We start from the raw sequence: 23,232 nt of genomic DNA, 5'->3' as shown, positions 1-23,232 counted from the left end.
ATAGATACATCACGGTAACATAAGCCAGAAGGTTAGGGCAGGAAGCATAGGTACATCACGGTAACATAAGCCAGAAGGGCAGGGCAGGAAGCATAGGTACATCACGGTAACATAAGCCAGAAGGTGAGGGCTGGAAGCATAGATACATCACGGTAACATAAGCTAGAAGGTCAGGATAGGAAGTATAGATACATCATGGTAACATAAGCCAGAAGGTCAGGGCAGGAAGCATAGGTACATCACGGTAACATAAGCCAGAAGGTCAGGGCAGGAAGCATAGGTGCATCACAGTAACATAAGCCAGAAGGTCAGGGCAGGAAGCATAGGTACATCACGGTAACATAAGCCTGAAGGGCAGGGCAGGAAGCAGAGGTACATCGCGGTAACATAAGCCAGAAGGTGAGGGCTGGAAGCATTGATACATCACGGTAACATAAACCAGAAGGTGGGGGCCGGAAGCATAGGTACATCACAGTAACATATGCCAGAAGGTGAGGGTTAGAAGCATAGATACATCACAGTAACATAAGCCAGAAGGTCATGGCAGGAAGCATAGGTACATAACAGTAACATAAGCCAGAACGTCAGGGCAGGAAGCTTAGGTTCATCACAGTAACATAAGCCAGTAGGTCACGGCAGGAAGCATAGGTACATCACGGTAACATAAGCCAGAAGGTGAGGGCCGGAAGCATAGGTACATAATGGTAACATAAGCCAGAAGGTGAGGGCAGGAAGCATATGTACATCACAGTAACATAAGCCAGAAGGTGAGGGCCGAAAGCATAGGTACATCATGGTAACATAAGCCAGAAGGTGAGGGCTGGAAGCATAGATACATCACGGTAACATAAGCCAGAAGGTGAGGGCCGGAAGCATAGGTACATCACAGTAACATGAGCCAGAAGATGAGGGCTGGAAGCATAGATACATCACGGTAACATAAGCCAGAAGGTGGGGGCTGGAAGCATAGGTACATCACGGTAACATAAGCCAGAAGGTGAGGGCTGGAAGCATAGATACATTATGGTAATATAAGCCGGAAGGTGAGGGCCGGAAGCATAGGTACATCACGGTAACATAAGCCAGAAGGTGAGGGCCGGAAGCATAAATACATCACGGTAACATAAGCCAGAAGGTGAGGGCCGGAAGCATCGGTACATTATGGTAACATAAGCCAGAAGGTGAGGGCCGGAAGCATATTTACATCACAGTAACATAAGCCAGAAGGTGAGGACTGGAAGCATACATAGATCACGGTAACATAAGCCAGAAGGTGAGGGCAGGAAGCATAGGTACATAACAGTAACATAAGCCAGAAGGTCAGGGCAGAAAGCATAGGTACATCATGGTAACATAAGCCAGAAGGTGAGGGCCGGAAGCATAGGTACATCACGGTAACATAAGCCAGAAGGGCAGGGCAGGAAGCAGAGGTACATCACGGTAACATAAGCCAGAAGGTGAGGGCTGGAAGCATAGATACATCACGGTAACATAAGCCAGAAGGTGGGGGCCGGAAGCATAGGTACATCACTGTAACATATGCCAGAAGGTGAGGGCTAGAAGCATAGATACATCACTGTAACATAAGCCAGAAGGTCAGGGCAGGAAGCATAGGTACATAACAGTAACATAAGCCAGAACGTCAGGGCAGGAAGCATAGGTACATCACAGTAACATAAGCCAGTAGGTCACGGCAGGAAGCATAGGTACATCACGGTAACATAAGCCAGAAGGTGAGGGCCGGAAGCATAGGTACATCATGGTAACATAAGCCAGAAGGTGAGGGCAGGAAGCATATGTACATCACGGTAACATAAGCCAGAAGGTGAGGGCCGAAAGCATAGGTATATCATGGTAACATAAGCCAGAAGGTGAGGGCCGAAAGCATAGGTACATCACAGTAACATAAGCCAGAAGGTGAGGGCTGAAAGTATAGATACATCACCGTAACATAAGCCAGAAGGTGAGGGACGGAAGCACAGGTACATCACAGTAACATGAGCCAGAAGATGAGGGCTGGAAGCATAGATACATCACGGTAACATAAGCCAGAAGGTGGGGGCTGGAAGCATAGGTACATCACGGTAACATAAGCCAGAAGGTGAGGGCTGGAAGCATAGATACATTATGGTAATATAAGCCGGAAGGTGAGGGCCGGAAGCATAGGTACATCACAGTAACATAAGCCAGAAGGTGAGGGCCGGAAGCATAAATACATCACGGTAACATAAGCCAGAAGGTGAGGGCCGGAAGCATCGGTACATCATGGTAACATAAGCCAGAAGGTGAGGGCCGGAAGCATCGGTACATCATGGTAACATAAGCCAGAAGGTGAGGGCTGGAAGCATAGATACATCACGGAAACATCAGCCAGAAGGTCAGGGCAGGAAGCATAGGTACATTACAGTAACATAAGCCAGAAGGTGAGGGCCAGAAGCATAGATATATTACCATAACCTAAGCCAGAAGGTGAGGTCTGGAATCCAATGTACATCACGGTAAGATAAGCCAGAAGGTGAGGGCAGGAAGCAGAGGTACATCACAGTAACATAAGCCAGAAGATGAGGGCTGGAAGCATAGATACATCACAGTAACATAAGCCAGAAGGTCAGGGCAGGAAGCATAGGTACATCACAGTAACATAAGCCAGAAGGTGAGGGCAGGAAGCATATGTACATCAAGGTAACATAAGCCAGAAGGTGAGGGCCAGAAGCATAGGTACATCACGGTAACATAAGCCAGAAGGTGAGGGCAGGAAGCAGAGGTACATCACAGTAGCACATGCCAGAAGGTGAGGGCAGGAAGCATAGGTACATCACAGTAACATAAGCCAGAAGGTGAGGGCCGGAAGCTAATGTACATCACAGTAACACATGCCAGAAGGTGAGGGCTGGAAGCAGAGGTACATCACGGTAACATAAGCCAGAAGGTGAGGGACGGAAGCAGAGGTACATCACAGTAACATAAGCCAGAAGGTGAGGGCCGGAAGCATAGATACATCACAGTAACATAAGCCAGAAGGTGAGGGCCGGAAGCATAGGTACATTATGGTAACATAAGCCAGAAGGTGAGGGCCGGAAGCAGAGGTACCTCACGGTAACATAAGCCAGAAGGTGAGGGCCGGAAGCATAGGTACATCATGGTAACATAAGCCAGAAGGTGAGGGCAGGAAGCAGAGGTACATCACAGTAGCACATGCCAGAAGGTGAGGGCAGGAAGCACAGGTACATCATGGTAACATAAACCAAAAGGTGAGGGCAGGAAGCATAGGTACATCACGGTAACATAAGCCAAAAGGTGAGGGCAGGAAGCACAGGTACATCATGGTAACATAAGCCAAAAGGTGAGGGCAGGAAGCATAGGTACATCACGGTAACATAAGCCAGAAGGTGAGGGCCGGAAGCATAGGTACATCACGGTAACATAAGCCAGAAGGTGAGGGACGGAAGCAGAGGTACATCACAGTAAGATAAGCCAGAAGGTAAGGGCAGGAAGCAGAGGTACATCACGGTAACATAAGCCAGAAGGTTAGGGCAGGAAGCATAGGTACATCACGGTAACATAAGCCAGAAGGTGAGGGCTGGAAGCATAGATACATCACGGTAACATAAGCCAGAAGGTTAGGGCAGGAAGCATAGGTACATCACGGTAACATAAGCCAGAAGGTGAGGGCTGGAAGCATAGATACATCACGGTAACATAAGCCAGAAGGTTAGGGCAGGAAGCATAGGTACATCACGGTAACATAAGCCAGAAGGTGAGGGCTGGAAGCATAGATACATCACGGTAACATAAGCTAGAAGGTCAGGGCAGGAAGTATAGATACATCATGGTAACATAAGCCAGAAGGTCAGGGCAGGAAGCATAGCTACATCACGGTAACATAAGCCAGAAGGTCAGGGCAGGAAGCATAGGTGCATCACAGTAACATAAGCCAGAAGGTCAGGGCAGGAAGCATAGGTACATCACGGTAACATAAGCCTGAAGGGCAGGGCAGGAAGCAGAGGTACATCGCGGTAACATAAGCCAGAAGGTGAGGGCTGGAAGCATAGATACATCACGGTAACATAAACCAGAAGGTGGGGGCCGGAAGCATAGGTACATCACAGTAACATATGCCAGAAGGTGAGGGTTAGAAGCATAGATACATCACAGGAACATAAGCCAGAAGGTCAGGGCAGGAAGCATAGGTACATAACAGTAACATAAGCCAGAACGTCAGGGCAGGAAGCTTAGGTTCATCACAGTAACATAAGCCAGTAGGTCACGGCAGGAAGCATAGGTACATCACGGTAACATAAGCCAGAAGGTGAGGGCCGGAAGCATAGGTACATCATGGTAACATAAACCAGAAGGTGAGGGCAGGAAGCATATGTACATCACAGTAACATAAGCCAGAAGGTGAGGGCCGAAAGCATAGGTACATCATGGTAACATAAGCCAGAAGGTGAGGGCTGGAAGCATAGATACATCACGGTAACATAAGCCAGAAGGTGAGGGCCGGAAGCATAGGTACATCACAGTAACATGAGCCAGAAGATGAGGGCTGGAAGCATAGATACATCACGGTAACATAAGCCAGAAGGTGGGGGCTGGAAGCATAGGTACATCACGGTAACATAAGCCAGAAGGTGAGGGCTGGAAGCATAGATACATTATGGTAATATAAGCCGGAAGGTGAGGGCCGGAAGCATAGGTACATCACGGTAACATAAGCCAGAAGGTGAGGGCCGGAAGCATAAATACATCACGGTAACATAAGCCAGAAGGTGAGGGCCGGAAGGATCGGTACATTATGGTAACATAAGCCAGAAGGTGAGGGCTGGAAGCATAGATACATCACGGAAACATAAGCCAGAAGGTCAGGGCAGAAAGCATAGGTACATTACAGTAACATAAGCCAGAAGGTGAGGGCCAGAAGCATAGATATATTACCATAACGTAAGCCAGAAGGTGAGGGCCGGAATCAAATGTACATCACGGTAAGATAAGCCAGAAGGTGAGGGCAGGAAGCAGAGGTACATCACAGTAACATAAGCCAGAAGGTGAGGGCTGGAAGCATAGATACATCACGGTAACATAAGCCAGAAGGTCAGGGCAGGAAGCATAGGTACATCACAGTAACATAAGCCAGAAGGTGAGGGCAGGAAGCATATGTACATCAAGGTAACATAAGCCAGAAGGTGAGGGCCAGAAGTATAGGTACATCACGGTAACATAAGCCAGAAGGTGAGGGCAGGAAGCAGAGGTACATCACAGTAGCACATGCCAGAAGGTGAGGGCAGGAAGCATAGGTACATCACAGTAACACATGCCAGAAGGTGAGGGCAGTAAGCTAAGGTACATCATGGTAACATAAGGCAGAAGGTGAGGGCAGGAAGCTAAGGTACATCATGGTAACATAAGCCAGAAGGTGAGGGCCGGAAGCTAAGGTACATCATGGTAACATAAGGCAGAAGGTGAGGGCTGGAAGCAGAGGTACATCACGGTAACATAAGCCAGAAGGTGAGGGCCGGAAGCTAAGGTACATCATGGTAACATAAGCCAGAAGGTGAGGGCCGGAAGCATAGGTACATCACGGTAACATAAGCCAGAAGGTGAGGGCAGGAAGCAGAGGTACATCACAGTAGCACATGCCAGAAGGTGAGGGCAGGAAGCACAGGTACATCATGGTAACATAAACCAAAAGGTGAGGGCAGGAAGCATAGGTACATCACGGTAACATAAGCCAAAAGGTGAGGGCAGGAAGCACAGGTACATCATGGTAACATAAGCCAAAATGTGAGGGCAGGAAGCATAGGTACATCACGGTAACATAAGCCAGAAGGTGAGGGCCGGAAGCATATGTACATCATGGTAACATAAGCCAGAAGGTGAGGGACGGAAGCAGAGGTACATCACAGTAAGATAAGCCAGAAGGTAAGGGCAGGAAGCAGAGGTACATCACGGTAACATAAGCCAAAAGGTTAGGGCAGGAAGCATAGGTACATCACGGTAACATAAGCCAGAAGGTGAGGGCTGGAAGCATAGATACATCACAGTAACATAAGCCAGAAGGTTAGGGCAGGAAGCATAGGTACATCACGGAAACATAAGCCAGAAGGTTAGGGCAGGAAGCATAGGTACATCACGGTAACATAAGCCAGAAGGTGAGGGCTGGAAGCATAGATACATCACGGTAACATAAGCCAGAAGGTCAGGGCAGGAAGCATAGGTACATCACGGTAACATAAGCCAGAAGGTCAGGGCAGGAAGCATAGGTACATCACAGTAACATAAGCCAGAAGGTCAGGGCAGGAAGCATAGGTACATCACGGTAACATAAGCCTGAAGGGCAGGGCAGGAAGCAGAGGTACATCGCGGTAACATAAGCCAGAAGGTGAGGGCTGGAAGCATAGATACATCACGGTAACATAAGCCAGAAGGTGGGGGCCGGAAGCATAGGTACATCACAGTAACATATGCCAGAAGGTGAGGGTTAGAAGCATAGATACATCACAGTAACATAAGCCAGAACGTCAGGGCAGGAAGCTTAGGTACATCACAGTAATATAAGCCAGTAGGTCACGGCAGGAAGCATAGGTACATCACGGTAACATAAGCCAGAAGGTGAGGGCCGGAAGCATAGGTACATCATGGTAACATAAGCCAGAAGGTGAGGGCAGGAAGCATATGTACATCACGGTAACATAAGCCAGAAGGTGAGGGCCGAAAGCATAGGTACATCATGGTAACATAAGCCAGAAGGTGAGGGCTGGAAGCATAGATACATCACGGTAACATAAGCCAGAAGGTGAGGGCCGGAAGCATAGGTACATCACGGTAACATAAGCCAGAAGGTGAGGGCTGGAAGTATAGATACATCACGGTAACATAAGCCAGAAGGTGAGGGACGGAAGCACAGGTACATCACAGTAACATGAGCCAGAAGATGAGGGCTGGAAGCATAGATACATCACGGTAACATAAGCCAGAAGGTGGGGGCTGGAAGCATAGGTACATCACGGTAACATAAGCCAGAAGGTGAGGGCTGGAAGCATAGATACATTATGGTAATATAAGTCGGAAGGTGAGGGCCGGAAGCATAGGTACATCACGGTAATATAAGCCAGAAGGTGAGGGCCGGAAGCATAAATACATCACGGTAACATAAGCCAGAATGTGAGGGCCGGAAGCATAGGTACATTACGGTAACATAAGCCAGAAGGTGAGGGCTGGAAGCATAGTTATATCACGGTAACATAAGGCGGAAGGTGAGGGCCGGAAGCATAGGTACATCACGGTAACATAAGCCAGAAGGTGAGGGCTGGAAGCATAGATACATCATGGTAACATAAGCCAGAACGTGAGGGCCGGAAGTATAGGTACATCACGGTAACATAAGCCAGAAGGTGAGGGCTGGAAGCATAGATACATCATGGTAACATAAGGCGGAAGGTGAGGGCCGGAAGCACAGGTACATCATGGTAACATAAGCCAGAAGGTGAGGGCTGGAATCATAGGTACATCATGGTAACATAAGCCAGAGGGTCAGGGCAGGCAGCACAGTTTTAGCATAGTAGCACAAGCCAATAGGCTACATTACTTAGGAAACATTTCACACAGAGTTGCAGTGTCACTTCTTTTCTTAGAAAATTCAGCAGAATTTGCATTTGTTAGGTTAGCAAAATTATTTAAAGGTGGTGAGTTAAATAGATTGCAACCAATCAGTGGCTCTTGTAAGTTAAAGCCTACCTGGGCATTAGCCTGATTTGTCTAATGATACACTACATGGCTAAAATAATGTGGACACCTGACCATCACACATGTTTGAACTTGTTGCATATCCCATTTCAAAATAATGCACAAAAAAACAGCCATAGACCATTATCCCTCCTCCACCAAAATTTACAGTAGGCACTATGCATTCCCCCGACCCAGATTCTTCCATCACAGTCCAGTGGCACAGCCATTCCATGAAGTTTACAACACACAGTTCTTGTGTTGATGTTGCCTCCAGAATCAGTTTGGAACTCTGCAGTGAGTAATGCAACAGATAATAGGTGATTTTTTTTCGCAATACGCATACAGCATTCATGACTCCGCTCTGCAAATTTGTGTGGTCAGCCACTTTATGGCTTTTGTTGATCCTAGATGCTTCCACTTCCCAATTTCACAAACTGTCAAAGGTGACAATCCTATGACAGTGTCTTGTTTAAAGTCACTGAGCTCTTCAGTACAATCCATTATACTGTAGATCAGTGATTTGCAACCTTTTTTTTGCTGTGGCACACTTTTTTACATTAAAAAATCCTGTGGCACACCACCATCCCAAAATTTTACAAAATCACACATTGTAGCCTAATACAGGATATATATACAGTGTATATATATATATATATATATATATACATACATACACACACACTGTACTGTGCTGTCATGCCATGCCTCCTACAAACTATACATGACATATTGACATTCATTCACAAACAATCATAATGATTGTCTGTGAATGAATGTTAATGTTATGGTTGTAAATGATGCCTGATGAGCCTGTCACATACCTCCCAATATTTCAAAATTTGAAAGAGGGACACCCCCGCACTGTTGTCAGTCTGCCGCGGCACACCTGAGGATCTCTCATGGCACACTAGTGTACCACGGCACACTGGTTGAAAAACACTGCTGTAGATGAATGTCTATGGAGATTTCATGGCTGGATAGTATGCATCTGTTAGGAATGGGTGTTGCTGAAATACCTGAACATATTATTTAGTAGGGTGTCCACATACTTTTGGCTATATAGTGTATTTTTTATTCCGTTTTTAATATTCTCTTCTGCCTTCAAAGCAAGGCTGGATTTATTGTCATTAGAAAAAAAATAGCTTCCTGTAGACTGATTAAATAATCTCACAAGGCTATGACATTCCCAGGTGCTTAACCTAAATGGGCAGGCTCCTAAGCTTTCATTCCTGCTTTGCAAATAAAAAACCAAGTGAATAAAGAAAAGTTCATAATAGGAGTAAATGATAACATTGCTTAAAATTGCATGCTCTATCTGAATCAAGAAAAAAAATGGGTTTAGTATCCCTTTAATAGTACACAAATTATACATTTCATTAAAGGGTCATGATACCCAAATGTTGAAACACTTTAAAATGATGCAGCATAGCTGTAAAAAGTTGACTAGAAAATATCACCTGAACATCTCTATGTAAAAAAGAAAGATATTTTACCTTAAAATGTCCTAGGTATTCAAACCCCATTGCAAAGAACTTTAAGCAGCAAATCAGTATGTCTGTTCCGGGACAGCAAAGGGAGTGAGCTTCGTGCACACTCATCTTATTTCCCTATTCAGTTTAAGGAAGTTTACTATAAAATCTCATGAGAGTTAAGTGAAATCTCATGAGATCACAGTAAAAGCGTTCATGACCTCAGCACTGCTGATGCTGATTTTCATTTCTTCATTTATTTATTTTTACCTGCAGCTGGACAGCAGCTGAAGTATAACTTTTACACAGCACTTACTCTTCTGAGCTGAGGAGATTGTAAGGTAAAATATCTTCCTTTTTTACATAGAGATGCTCAGGTGATATTTTCCTGTCAGCTTTTTACAGTTATACTGCATCAGTTTCAAGTAGGGTTGCCACCTCAGCCATGTTTTCCTGGACACTTATGAGTTACACATGCTGAAGGGAGGAACATGTATTGTGTTTCTTGACAGCACTATTCATATCCCTCCCTGCACACACTGCAGCATGTGTAACTTATAAGTGTTCTGTATTTTAAGAGACGGGTGGCAACCCTAGTTTCAATTGAATTAGCATATGAGTATTATGTCTCTTAAAACATAAACACTGTCTAATAAATCATTTTTTGAAGATAATTTCAACTTAATTTTAAAACAATTTCCCCTAAGTCAGAGAGGATAAAAATGTCATTATTACTGAGAACTATTCTGTCACAGCAGTGGTGCTGCATAATGCTGATCATAAAGTTCAATCACTTCAGAAGAAAAAAAAGAGATGTTAAAATCACCCTGGTATGTCTCAGTCCTGATGTACCATCCAAACCAATTATAAGATATGTGGATATATTTAAAAATACAAAAAAAATATGCAATGCGTCTTCACCTTCACACTTTGGAAAGGAGTGGTAACCCGGATTGCATCGGTCACATCGTGCCCCTCCAGCACTGAAACGGCACAGGCATCTCCCAACAGGATCACATACATCAGGGAGAACTCCGGCAGGATGGCATTCACATTCTACACAATAAAGGGAAATGCCACATGGATTGTGCTATTGTGAAAGTAATAATTTATTATACTGATATAACAGTAACAGGAAAGCAACACAGTACAAAAATGGACTTTATGTTAAATGTATTTGTTATAGTAGCACTGAATTATTGAGTAGAATCTACAAATGAACAGGAACAAATGTAATTAAACTAAAAAATAAAGTATATTAACTAACCACTGAAAGCCATCTGCCAAAAATAATGAAATATAAAACTTATGAACAGAAGTTAATTGCTTCCTGAAAGTAAATACAATAGCATATCACCAGCACAATGTTAGGTAGGGCAAGTGGATATCCTAATTTTAATGTATTTGTCCAAAACACCCATATCTTTTTAATAAGACTGAGCCTAGTAAGACTGTACAAGATATAACAAGTGTACAGTAAATAGAGGATTTAAAACATGTCTTAGATAACCCAAATGAAACATAAAGAAAAGCTGAGACCTGAAATGTTTAGCTTTATTTTGAAGCTAGTCTGGTTTTAAAGGGACAGTCAACTAAAAAAATGTTATTATTTAAAAAGATAGATAATCCCTTTATTAACCATTCCCCAGTTTTGCACAGCCTGTGATTACCTTGTACCTAAGCCTATTTTACAGCCCCCTGATCAGACTTTTTATTTATTACCTATTGACTTGCATTTTAGCTGTGTTGTGCAGAACCCATAGGTGTGAGCACAATGTTATCTATATAGCCCACATGAACTAGCAGTCTCCTGTAGTGAAAAGCAAATAAAAAAGCATGTGATTAAGAGGCTGTCTATAGGGGCTTAGAATGCAGTATGTTATAAAATAATATAAAGTATATTAATATAACAATTTTTGTTGTGCAAAGCTGGGGAATGGGTAGTAAAGGCGTTAACTAACTTTTGAAACAACAACAATTTTAGTGTTGCCTGTCCCTTTAACTCAATACCCCCCCACTCTGAACTTATGAACTCCCCAAGACAAAAAACTATTTCAGAGTGAATCTTGCCATAATTTCTACTTATACTCAAAGGGGCATATTTATCAAAGTGCGAGCGGACATGATACGATGTAGCGTATCATGTCCGCTGCAAATCGATAAATGACGACAGCATACGCTTTTGGCATTTATCATTGCACAAGCAGTTCACCAGAACTGCTTGTGCAATATCGCCCCCTGCAGATTAGCTACCAATCGGCCGCTAGGGGTAGATTTATCATAGTGCGAACGGACATGATACGATGTAGCGTATCATGTCCGCTGAACATCGATAAATGCCGACAGCATACGCTTTCAGCATTTATCATTGCACAAGCAGTTCTTGTGAACTGCTGGTGCAATTCTGCCCCCTGCAGATTCGCGGCAATTGGCCGCTAGCAGGGGGTGTCAATCAACCCGATCGTATTCGATCGGGTTGATTTCTGTCCGCCGCCTCAGAGCAGGCGGACAAGTTACGTATCAGTGGTCTTTAGACCGCTGCTTCATAACTTCTGTTTCCGGCGAGACTGAAGGCTTGCCAGAAACAAGGGGCATATAAAGGTCTATTCGGCCCCATAGACTTTTGGTTCTGAGAGTGTCATGCCGCTCCGGTTCTGGCCGCCGCTTCCCTCTGTTGTTATGGTCGTTGCCATAGACGCGGTGGCTGTTGCCTTGCATGCGGCGTTTGCTTCTGGCAAGCAGTGATCACGTTATTGCTGCGCGTCAAGTTACTCTAATGCCGGTCCTAATTGCAGCTGGTTTCCTTCCCTGGCACGAATCCACCCCTATGTAAGTACTTCTGTTTCCTGCATTCATTGCCCAAGTATAGGTGTTACTGTGTGTGCTCCTAGGTGCTTTATTACTTGTATTGCTGGATTGCCTTATCGTTACTGGACTCTGCCTGTCTGACTACTCTGCCTGTTTAACCCTTGAATTGCTGGATTGCCTTATCATTGCTGAACTCTGCCTGTCTGACTACTCTGCCTGTTTAACCCTTGAATTGCTGGATTGCCTTATCTTTGCTGAACTCTGCCTCTCTGACTACTCTGCCTGTTTAACTCTTGAATTGCTGGATTGCCTTATCATTGCTGAACAGTCTAACTGGCTTTAAGTGACTCAAGTGAAGATTTAAGGATATGTGTGTGTGTGTGTGTTCATACAGTATATAAATAAATTGTATTAACCAGTAATTAGTTTGATTTGCTATGCATTATTAAAATATGCATTCATTAAATGTAATTTGTAGGAGTTTTTTAGTGTTTTTTTTTTTAAATAATGTGATGTTTGTTTAAGAACTAAGGGCTAGAGTACAAGTGGAGTGGTAATTACCACTCCCGCTCGAGCGTTAACATCACTATAGGTTACTTCTTTTGCGCACGTTGTGTAGTTCTGGTATTATGTTAATATAAGGGGTATAAGGCGCGCTAGGACAACTGATATCAAACACCTCCTTTATAGACAATATCCCTAAAAATTGTCTGATTATGGCAATGGAGGATAGAGGGGGTTAAAGGAGGGCGCTAAAAGCCAAAGATATCACCACTAAAAGTTAAAGCATAAAGTTGTATTTATTTAGCCCAATTATTAAAAATAACAAATATATTAAAGCGACGTCTCCCTGTTAATTAACAGATAAAATACCATAAAAACAATGTGCAAACAGTTTCAATACAAAAATATACAATTTTCCTATTTTCCTGTTATAAAATACTGGGAAAAGGAATTAAAAAAAAGTATTGATTAATACGTTAAAAAGTTCCTGATAACTTTATCTTGTCACTTAGTTTCTGGAGGACAAGTTCTGGTATTACAAGTTGAAAATAAAAATTTGGCACTTGCACGAAACCTGACATGCACAAAAGTTAAGCAGAGGATAAGGCATTTGCGATATCGCCCCATTGAATTCAGTAGAGCAGTGATGTTAAATAAAAACTAAAACCTACACTCACACGTTAACTCCCATCACAATAAGCTCCCTACTCTAATAACCCCTTAACCACCACAACCCCCACCACAATTATCTTCCTACACAATTAACTCCTAAAACAACACAGAGGGGTCAATTTCTCAAAGTGCGAGCGGACATGATACGATGTAACGTATCATGTCCGCCGTACATCGATAAATGCCAACAGCATATGCAGTTCTTGTGAACTGCTAGTACAATGCCGCCCCCTGCAGATTTGCGGCCAATCAGCCACTAGCAGGAGGTGTCAATCCTCCTAAACGATTGGGCAGATTGAAGACTGTAGCCTCAGAGGCAGCGGACCAGTTATGGAGCAGCTGTCTTTAAACCGCTACTTCATAGCTGCTGTTTCCGGCGAGCCTGAAGGCTCACACGAAAAACAGAGGTATAATTCAGCCCCAAAGCCCACCTCAAATTATCCCACTACACTATTAACCCCTAAATTGCCACTTAGCCAACCGCTATAAACTCCCTGCACTAGTATCACCTATTAATACCCTAACCGCCACAACCCCCATCTCAAAATACCCCCTACCCTATTAACACCCTAACCTCAACCACCCCCATTCAATAAAAGTATGGTTCCCCTTTATATAGATGTGCCCTTGCATTTATATTGCCTAATTTTTTTATTTATAGTCCAATCAGCCAATAGAATGAAAGCTTTTTCTATTGGCTGATTGGACTAAGAATTAAAAAATCAGCCAATAGAAATGCAAGGGCTACCGTATATAAGGAGGATCCTTGCATTCAAGCTTTAGTGTGCTGCGGGGACAGCACAAAGAGGACATCGGACGGAAGATCGGAAGTGAAGAAGACAGATGGAAGAAGAGGACACCCCCAGAGGAGCACCGCCATGGAAGAAGACAAAAGAGGAGTGCTGCCGGAACTGCCCACCTAAGGAGCCGGATTTAAGTTGGTGAGCACTAACTTTTGAGGGTTTTTTTCCTTTTGCAGAGGGGTTAGTTTAGGGTTTGCAAAAGAGCTAATGCCTTTTTGTGGGCATCTTTTTTTTAGGATAGGATTTATTTTTATTTTTTTGCAAAAGAGCGTAATCACTGATGCCCTTTTAGGGCATCTTTTTTAGGATAGTTTTTTTTACAGATAGTTTTTATTTCTTGGGGATTTTTTATGCAAAAGAGCTAATCACTTCAACTAGGGCACTTCCAGACAAATGCCCTTTTCATTAGTATTAGAGTAGGTTTTAATGTAAGTTTAGGTTTTTTTATGGGGTGTTTTTTTTTTTAAGGAAATTTTAGTTTTAGGATAGGTCTTACTGGTTGGGGTTTTTAATTTTTGGTAATGTTTTTTTTTAAATTTTGTAATGCTAGTGATTTTTACTTTTTTTGTAATGGCAGCGTTTTGTTTTTTTGTAACTTAGGGGGTCTTTGGGGTTAACTAGTATGCTGCGATGGGGGTTGTGTCATTTTGGTGATATTGTACGATGGGGTTGTGGCGGTTTGGAGGTTATTAGGTTAGAGGGTATTTTGCGATGGGGGTTGTGGCAGTTAGGGGGTTAATAGGTTATGGGGTATTTTGCGATGAGGGGTTGTGGTCGTTAACAGGTTAGGGGGTAATTTGCGAAGGGGGTTGTGATGGTTTAGGGCTTACTAGTGTAGTGGGGTAATTTGCGGTGGGGTATGTGGCAGTTTAGGGGTTATTAGTGTAGCGGGGTAATTTGTGGTGGGCTATGTGGCAGTTTAGGGGATAATAGTGGAGTGATGTCATTTGTGCTGGACTATGTGGTGGTTTAGGGGTTAATAGTGTGGCAAGGTAATTTGCAGCAGGCTGTGTGGTGGTTTAAGGGTTAATAGTGTAGCGGGGTAATTTGCAGTGGGCAATGTGGCAGTTTAGGGGTTAATGGTATAGAGGGAAAAACTTTTATTATCTTTTATTTTTTAAATTGCTTAGTGCAACTTTTTTCTCAGCCCAAACTCTTAAAGTGAGCTTTGAGTTCACATAAAAAGGTTGAGCGTAAAATGCTATTGCATTCAAACAATCGTAACTTGTAATATGAGTGTACTGTGACGCTTAACGCTGCCCATAGAAAATATGGGGAGAGTAAATTAAATTACCATGCTACTTGTAATTTAACCGAGTGCAAAAATTACCGCTTTCACTCAAACGATTGCACTCCATCTGTAATCTAGCCCTAAATACATATGTGGTATACTGGACACCTATTAAAAGTGAACAATCCCAGATAATTCAGCACCAGTGTAGTGTTTTTACTGCCAGGCCTCAGACAAATGGCCCATAACATATAGAAAGTCAGAGGCAGCAGCACAACTTGAAAAAACTCCAGATTTATTGAAAGTGCATCAAAGTTAAAACAGCAACATTTCGGACACAATAGTCCTTAATCATGCATCAATTGTTACAGATGTGGTAAACTTAAATACCTCTTTAAACCGCACCCCCACTGACATCACAGAGTAACCTAGATTCTAGTGCAAAAAAGTATTACTCTCTTAAAGTCACAGTACATAATATAAACACGTAGGTAAATCTACCAAAGTACAAATAATTTTCATTAACACAACTATAAATGTTTTTTTTTTGTAAATTTTCAAAAGAAAAGAGATGAATCCCATTTTTTGTTCATCCCCATTGGTATCCTAGTTTCAAGGTGATAGATCCAAAAGGCCTCTCTCTGTTTGAGCCTTTTGTCTCTATCACCTCCTCTTCTGTCTATTGGTATATGCTCAATTATTTGGAATCTTAGTTGACTCACTGAATGACCGGCCTCCTTGAAATAACACGCTTAGTGCTCAGGAGAGTCTGTCTCTGTATTTTACTTAAGCCTACATCAGACCTGGTGATTTTGTCTCTAAGACTTTTAGACCGTTTGTAAGCGGCCATGGGGATTTCTTAAATTCTTTCACTAGTGGATTGCTCTGTTGTAAAATGCCCCAATGTTTATTGATAATTTTCAGAAAAAAATTGGCTTTGTGTGCTAAACTGTGAGACAAAAGCTATTCTATCCCTATTTTCAGATTTTTTCTTTTGAAACATTTGTAGCTAAAAGTGTAGTCCTAGGAATCTTCTCTCTCCTTATCTATCAAATCCTCTGGATAGCCTCTATTTCTAAACAGTTTGCCATTTCTGTCAATCTGTTATCAATCTGAGAAACTGGCTTTTAGGCAATGAATTCTTTAAAACCAAGGGGTGTGAGCTCTCATAATGTAGAAGATTGTTTATATCTACCTCCTTTCTATATTGATAATTTTCAAACTTTTTGATCTTTGTGTGTTAAACTGTGAGACAAAAACTATTCTATCCCTATTTTTAGATTTTTTCTTTTGAACATTTGTAGCTAAAAGTGTAGTCCTAGGAATCTTCAATACTTGTTCTCTCTCTCCTTATCTATCAAATCCTCTGGATAGCCTCTATTTCTAAACAGTGTTACCACTTCTCTTAATCTGATATCCAATATAGCTAAGGGGTGTGAGCTCTCATAATATATAAGATTGTTTCTATCTACCTCCTTTCTATATAGATCAACTTCAAGATCATTTGGTCCCTTGTATACCCTGGTGTCCAAAAAATGAATGGAACATTCACTATATTCCAAAGTGAAACTGATACACTTAGTTTCACCATTCAAGGAAGATACAAAATCCAATAGGGTTCCAATGTCGCCCAGCCATACACCAAAAATATTGTCAATATAGTGCCACCCATGTGGCGCCACATTGAGTAAATACTAAAAAAATGTTCTTCAAATGCAATCATGTATAAATTGGCATATGTAGGGGCGACGTTGGAACCCATAGCAGTTCCCTGTAACTGCAAGTAAAATTGATCTTGAAAAAGAAAAAAGTTGCAGTGTAAGACAATTTACAGTAATTAAATTATAAATTCAATATCTTGTTGATTATATATATTTGCTTGAGCCAATAAAGCTTTCACAGCCCCAACACCACTGGCATGGGGGATGGAGGTATACAGGCTGGAAATATCTAAACTATATAGAATGCATTTACCTGTAGGTAATTCCAGATTTTGCAATTTATTTAGAAAGTCCCCCGTATCGCTAATATAAGAGTTAGATTTCTCTACAAAAGGTCTTAGGAGTCTGTCCAAATAAAATCGCAGTATTGAAAAGAATGGAGCCCACCCCTGACACAATCGGCCTACCAGGTGGTTTGTTAAGGTTCTTATTCACTTTTGGTAAAGTATAGAAAATAGGGACCCTTGAATTGTGCAACTAAGTGTATCTGTTTCACTTTGGAATATAGTGAATGTTCCATTACCTTTTTGAACACCAGGGTATACAAGGGACCAAATGATCTTGAAGTTGATCTATATAGAAAGGAGGTAGATAGAAACAATCTTATACATTATGAGAGCTCACACCCCTTAGCTTTAAAGAATTCATTGCCTAAAAGCCAGTTTCTCAGAGTGCCGTAAAATTGTTACTAATACTGATATATTGGATATCAGATTGAGAGAAGTGGCAACACTGTTTAGAAATAGAGGCTATCCAGAGGATTTGATAGATAAGGAGAGAGAGAACAAGTATTGAAGATTCCTAGGACTACACTTTTAGCTACAAATGTTCAAAAGAAAAAATCTAAAAATAGGGATAGAATAGTTTTTGTCTCACAGTTTAACACACAAAGCCCAAAAAGTTTGAAAATTATCAATAAACATTGGGGCATTTTAAAACACAGCAATCCACTAGTGACAGAATATATAAATAAAAAAAAAACATGGCCGCCTACAAATGGTCTAAAAGTCTTAGAGATAAGAGTCAAGTAAAATACAGAGACAGACTCTCCTGAGCACTAAACATAATGGTTGTTTTCCCTGTTTATGATGTATTAATTGTTATAGTTTAATACGTGGGTCTTTTTCATCCTCGTACAGGGAAAAAATTCACTATTAATGGGTATTTTACTTGTAACACAGAATATGCAATCTATATTCTTAAATGTCCTTGTTCAAAGCTTTATTTAGGCGAGACAACCAGAAGGGTCAGAGATCGTATTACTGAGCATAAATCTAATATCAGGAATGGATATGAAAAATCACCAGTAGTGTGTTATTTCAAGGAGACCAGTCATTCAGTGAGTCAACGGAGATCCCAAATAATTGAGCATATACCAATAGACAGAAGAGGTGATGATAGAGACAACAGGCTCAAACAGAGAGAGGCCTTTTAGATCTATCACCTTGAAACTAGGATACCAATGGGGATGAACAAAGAGTGGGATTTATTCCTTTTCTTGTGAAATTGTACATTAAAAAAACATTTATATTTGTGTTAATGAAAATTATTTGTAAAAAAACTGTATATTACTATGGTAGATTTACCTATGTGCTTATATTATGTACTGTGACTTTAAGAGAGTAATACTTTTTTTGCACTAGAATCTAGGTTGCTCTGTGATGTCAGAGGGGGTGGGGTTTAAAGAGGTATTTAAGTTTACCACATCTGTAACAATTTATGCATGATCAACACCCAACAAAATATGATCCCATATTATTGAATCACAAACGAACATCCGCCTGCACCGCATCCATTCTGTATTACCTATTTTCTTGTCCTCGTATTCATTCACGATATATGTGTTATTCATCTCTAAATATGGCTGCCTAACTCCTCCCCCTCACCCTTCTTTCCCATCTCTATGCCATTTCAGGCTCGTTCATGTAGGTATGATGACGCTCATCATACGTCATTGTGTATGCGCATTTTTTAAAAACTGACATGAAATGCCTTGGTCATGGAGCAGTGTGCAAAACTGATTGCTCAAAGTTCATATACAATCGTGCATGCGCAAAAGTCCGTGAACGAGTTTTAAAACTATGACGAGGACTGCTTTGTGATTAGCGGATGATTTTAAAGAGAAGGTAGATACGTAACGGTGGAGGGAGTTAGGTGGCCATATTTCGATCCAATCAACTCATGTATCGTGGAGGATTAGTAGGACAAAGAAATAGGTAACACCAAAGGGATGGTGCAGGCAGATGTTCGTTTGGGGTTAAAAAAAATGGGATCATGTTTTGTTGGGTGTTGACTGTCCCTTTAAGGACTATTGTGTTCGAAATGTTGCTGTTTTAACTTTGATGAACTTTCAATAAATCTGGAGTTTTTTCAAGTGGTGCTGCTGCCCCTGACTTTCCAACTATTAAAAGAGAAGCAGAAAATATTTAACAATATGAGAGATCAACAACCATATTTTAGATTAATCTGCAATTAAATGAGAATGCTAGTTTGCTCTTGTACCCAGCGGATATATCAGAAAGTGAAATAAGATGCAGTAGCCTCTCACTGTTGTCACAAAACAAGCAGTAGGTTTTCTAAAGGAGGTGTAAAACATAACTGGCACGATTCCTATCTGTTAAGAGTTGTGCAAACGTTCTTTTCTTGGGTTTTGATGGCACATTACAAACCATTCTGAACCATCAGAAAACATGTTTTTTACATGGCTTTTGCAAATCAATTTTACTTCACAACGCAAAAATCTGATTCTTTGCATCAATAATACTATTCCAATATATTTTGTCTCTTTTGAACAGTATAGCGTGGCTGTTCACTCAAAATGTAATTCCCCATTTGGCCTAGATTGCAAGAGTGTCAAAAATGCAAGTATTATGAAGCATTAGCACTGATGAGACTCATACCACTTGCATGTTTGCCCTAAGGAGATTACAAGTTAATGCTTTGTGGCCTATTTATCAAGCCGTCAACCGCAAATACGCTGGAATTCCGCAGCGTAGATGTGGCGAGCCTGATTCGCCTTATTTATCAAAGGCTACAGACAGGCAAAAGTAGAATTTTGTGACGTAACATACGATCCGCCTGCCTCAGGCCGACACAGATCGATGCTTACGTCACTACAGATGTTCCGAATGCAAATTCGGCACTATCTGGCTACTTTTGCTACTTCACAAATTCCTAGCAAGTACGCTCGCCACTATTCCGGCCCAGCGTACCTGGTTTTTATCCGCCGCCCTGGTGGCGGCGGATGTCATAGGAATAAATGGGAGTCTGAAAGCAGTGAAAGCTCATGTTCGCTGCTGCCCGATATCCCATAGATTCCTATGGGAGAATAAAAGTTATGTTTACACCTAACATCCTAACATGTACCCCGAGTCTAAACACCCCTAATCTGCCACCCCCTACATCGCCGCCACCTACATTATACTTATTAACCCCTAATCTGCCGCCCCGCCACCGCTGCAACCTACATTATACTTCTTAACCACTAATCTGCCGCCCCGCCACCCCCGCCACCTACATTATACTTATTATCCCCTAATCTGCCGCCCCTACACCGTCGCCACCTACATTATACTTATTAACCCCTAATCTGCCACCCCCTATACCGCCGCAACCTACATAAAGTTATTAACCCTTATCCTGCCGCTCCCGGAGCCCACCGCAACTAAATAAATGTATTAACCCTAAACTGCCAGCCCCCCACATCGCCATAAACTAAATTAACCTATTAACCCCCTAAACCTAACAACCCGCTAACTTTATATTAAATATCAACTCATTCCTATCTTATAATAAATTTAAACTTACCTTTATATTTAAATTAAACTATATTAAACTAATAATTAACCTATTCTAACTGTTATACTAAAATTACATAAAACTATAGTAAATTAATAATTAACCTACCCTAACTTTTATACTAAAATTACATAAAACTACAAATTAAAATAACTATATTATATATTTAAACACCTAACCCTACTCAAATAATTTAATTCTACACTAAAAAGTTACAAAAAATAACAAACACTAAGTTACACAAAAAAATAAACACTAAGTTACAAAAAAAGAAAAAAGAAATTGATGACGTCATTTAAAGGAACCTTCATTCGTCAGTAGTCGTCGGAAGGAAGAGGATGCTCCGAGTCGGATGTCTTGAAGATGGAGCCGCATCACGCCGGATGGATGACGATAGAAGATGCCTTCTGGGTGAAAACATCTGCGTGCTTGGATGAAGACTTCGGCCGCTTCGTTGAGGACTTCTCCCGGCTTCTTGGAGGATGGATGTCGGATCTTCAAAACTGTAAGTAAATCTTCTGGGGTTAGTGTTAGGATTTTTTCAAGGGTTTATTGGGTGGGTTTTAGTTTTAGATTAGGACTTGGGCCTTTAATAGAACTAAATGCCCTTTTAAGGGCAATGCCCATCCAAATGCCCTTTTCAGGGCGATGGGGAGCTTAGGTTTTTTTAGTTAGCTTTTTATTTGGTGGGGTTGGTTGTTTGGGTGGTGGGTTTTACTGTTTGGGGGTATTTGTATTTTTTTTTACATGTAAAAGAGCTGAATACTTTGGGGCAATGCCCCGCAAAAGGCCCTTTTAAGGGCTATTGGTAGTTTATTGTAGGCTAGGGTTTTTTTTTATTTTGGGGGGGCTTTTTTATTTTCATAGGGCCCTTAGATTAGGTGTAATTAGTTTAAAGCTTTGAGAATTTCTTTTTTATTTTTTGTAACTTAGTGTTAATTTTTGTGTGTAACAGTGTTTGTTATTTTTTGTAACTTAGTTAGTTTTTTGTAACTTTGTAATTTTTTAGTATAGAATTAATATATTTGAGTAGGGTTAGGTGTTTAAATATATAATATAGTTATTTTAATTTGTAGTTTTATGTAATTTTAGTATAAAAGTTAGGGTAGGTTAATTATTAATTTAATATAGTTTAATGTAATTTTATTATAACAGTTAGGATAGGTTAATTAATAGTTTAATATAGTTTCATATAATTTTATTATAACAGTTAGGGTAGGTTAATTAATAGTTTAATGTAATTTTATTATAATAGAATAGGTTAATTAGTAGTTTAATATAGTTTACTGTAATTGTATTATAATAGTTAGAATAGGTTAATTAGTAGTTTAATATAGTTTAATGTAATTTTATTATAACAGAATAGGTTAATTAGTAGCTTAATATAGTTTAATTTAAATCTAAAGATGTTTTAATTTATTCTAAGATAGGAATGAGTTAATATTTAATATAAAGTTAGTGGGTTGTTAGGTTTAGGGATTAATAGGTTAATTTAGTTTATGGCGATGTGGGGGGCTGGCGTTTTAGGGGTTAATACATATTTAGTTGCGGTGGGCTCCGGGAGCGGCAGGATAGGGGTTAATAACTTTATGTAGGTGGTGGCAGTACAGGGGGTGGCAGATTAGTGGTTAATAAGTATAATGTAGGTGGCGGTTGGCTCCGGGAGCGGCGGTATAGGGGTTAAACAGTTTAGTATAGTGTGGGTGTTTAGTGACAGTATACAAATAAAGCTGTGAAAAAGCCGAAGAGCAGCGAGATTGATGACTGCTAGTTAACAACAGTCCGCTGCTCATCGCCCCGTACTTGGTGCATGGCTTTTTGACAGCTTTTTTGTTAAATATGGAGAATGTATTCAGGTCCGCGGCAGCGATGTTAGGCGAGCGTATTGGTGCCGGCGAATGCAGCACAGTTGACGGCTTGATAAGTAGGCCCCTTTATATCTATTGTGCATTCAGTAGTATGGTTATTGATACAGTATTCATGTTGGATAGCACAGGTACGTAATTTCCCTCAGGTAATAGGACCCTCACTAAAACTATTTCTGTAGGAGAGCAAAGCCAATGCAGTTTAAACATTCTGCTCAGATAGTGGCGTTTTTCATTTAATTCTTTGTAATTTTATGTATCTGAATACACAAAATCAGGTGCCAAAATGTAATTTTAGGTGTTCAAAAACAATAAATAAGAAATTATTATTGTGGATTGGGAGTGAGTACAAAATGTATCCTTCAACTTGTAATGCAAACACAATGAGCTCAACCCATTCAAAGTATAGGGTGTGTTATTTATGTATCAGGTGTGTTATATATGTATCAGGTGTGTTATATATGTATCAGGTGTGTTATATATGTATCAGGTGTGTTATATATGTATCAGGTGTGTTATATATGTATCAGGTGTGTTATATATGTATCAGGTGTGTTAAAATGCTTTGGTTAAAATTTTTAACCAACAGCTTGTAATACCCAATCGATAGGAAGAGGTCGAACGCAAATTAATGAG

The 23,232-nt window shown here is 41.1% G+C and overlaps 1 protein-coding gene across 1 annotated transcript in view; it reads right to left on the bottom strand.

Annotated features, from left to right (window-relative positions):
* LAMA3 (laminin subunit alpha 3) overlaps positions 1-23,232 on the bottom strand; it is a 573,745-nt gene that overhangs the window by 376,421 nt on the left and 174,092 nt on the right. Inside the window, exon 13 of the mRNA XM_053714980.1 lies at positions 10,116-10,250. Within this exon, the coding sequence (XP_053570955.1) occupies positions 10,116-10,250 (135 nt within the window). The remainder of the gene's footprint in view (positions 1-10,115; positions 10,251-23,232) is intronic.

The sequence above is a fragment of the Bombina bombina genome, chromosome 5 (genome assembly GCF_027579735.1).
Source record: "Bombina bombina isolate aBomBom1 chromosome 5, aBomBom1.pri, whole genome shotgun sequence".
Taxonomy (NCBI): domain Eukaryota; kingdom Metazoa; phylum Chordata; class Amphibia; order Anura; family Bombinatoridae; genus Bombina; species Bombina bombina.
Note: the sequence above shows the minus strand (reverse complement) of the source record. Positions and strands in the feature narration are given on the sequence as shown.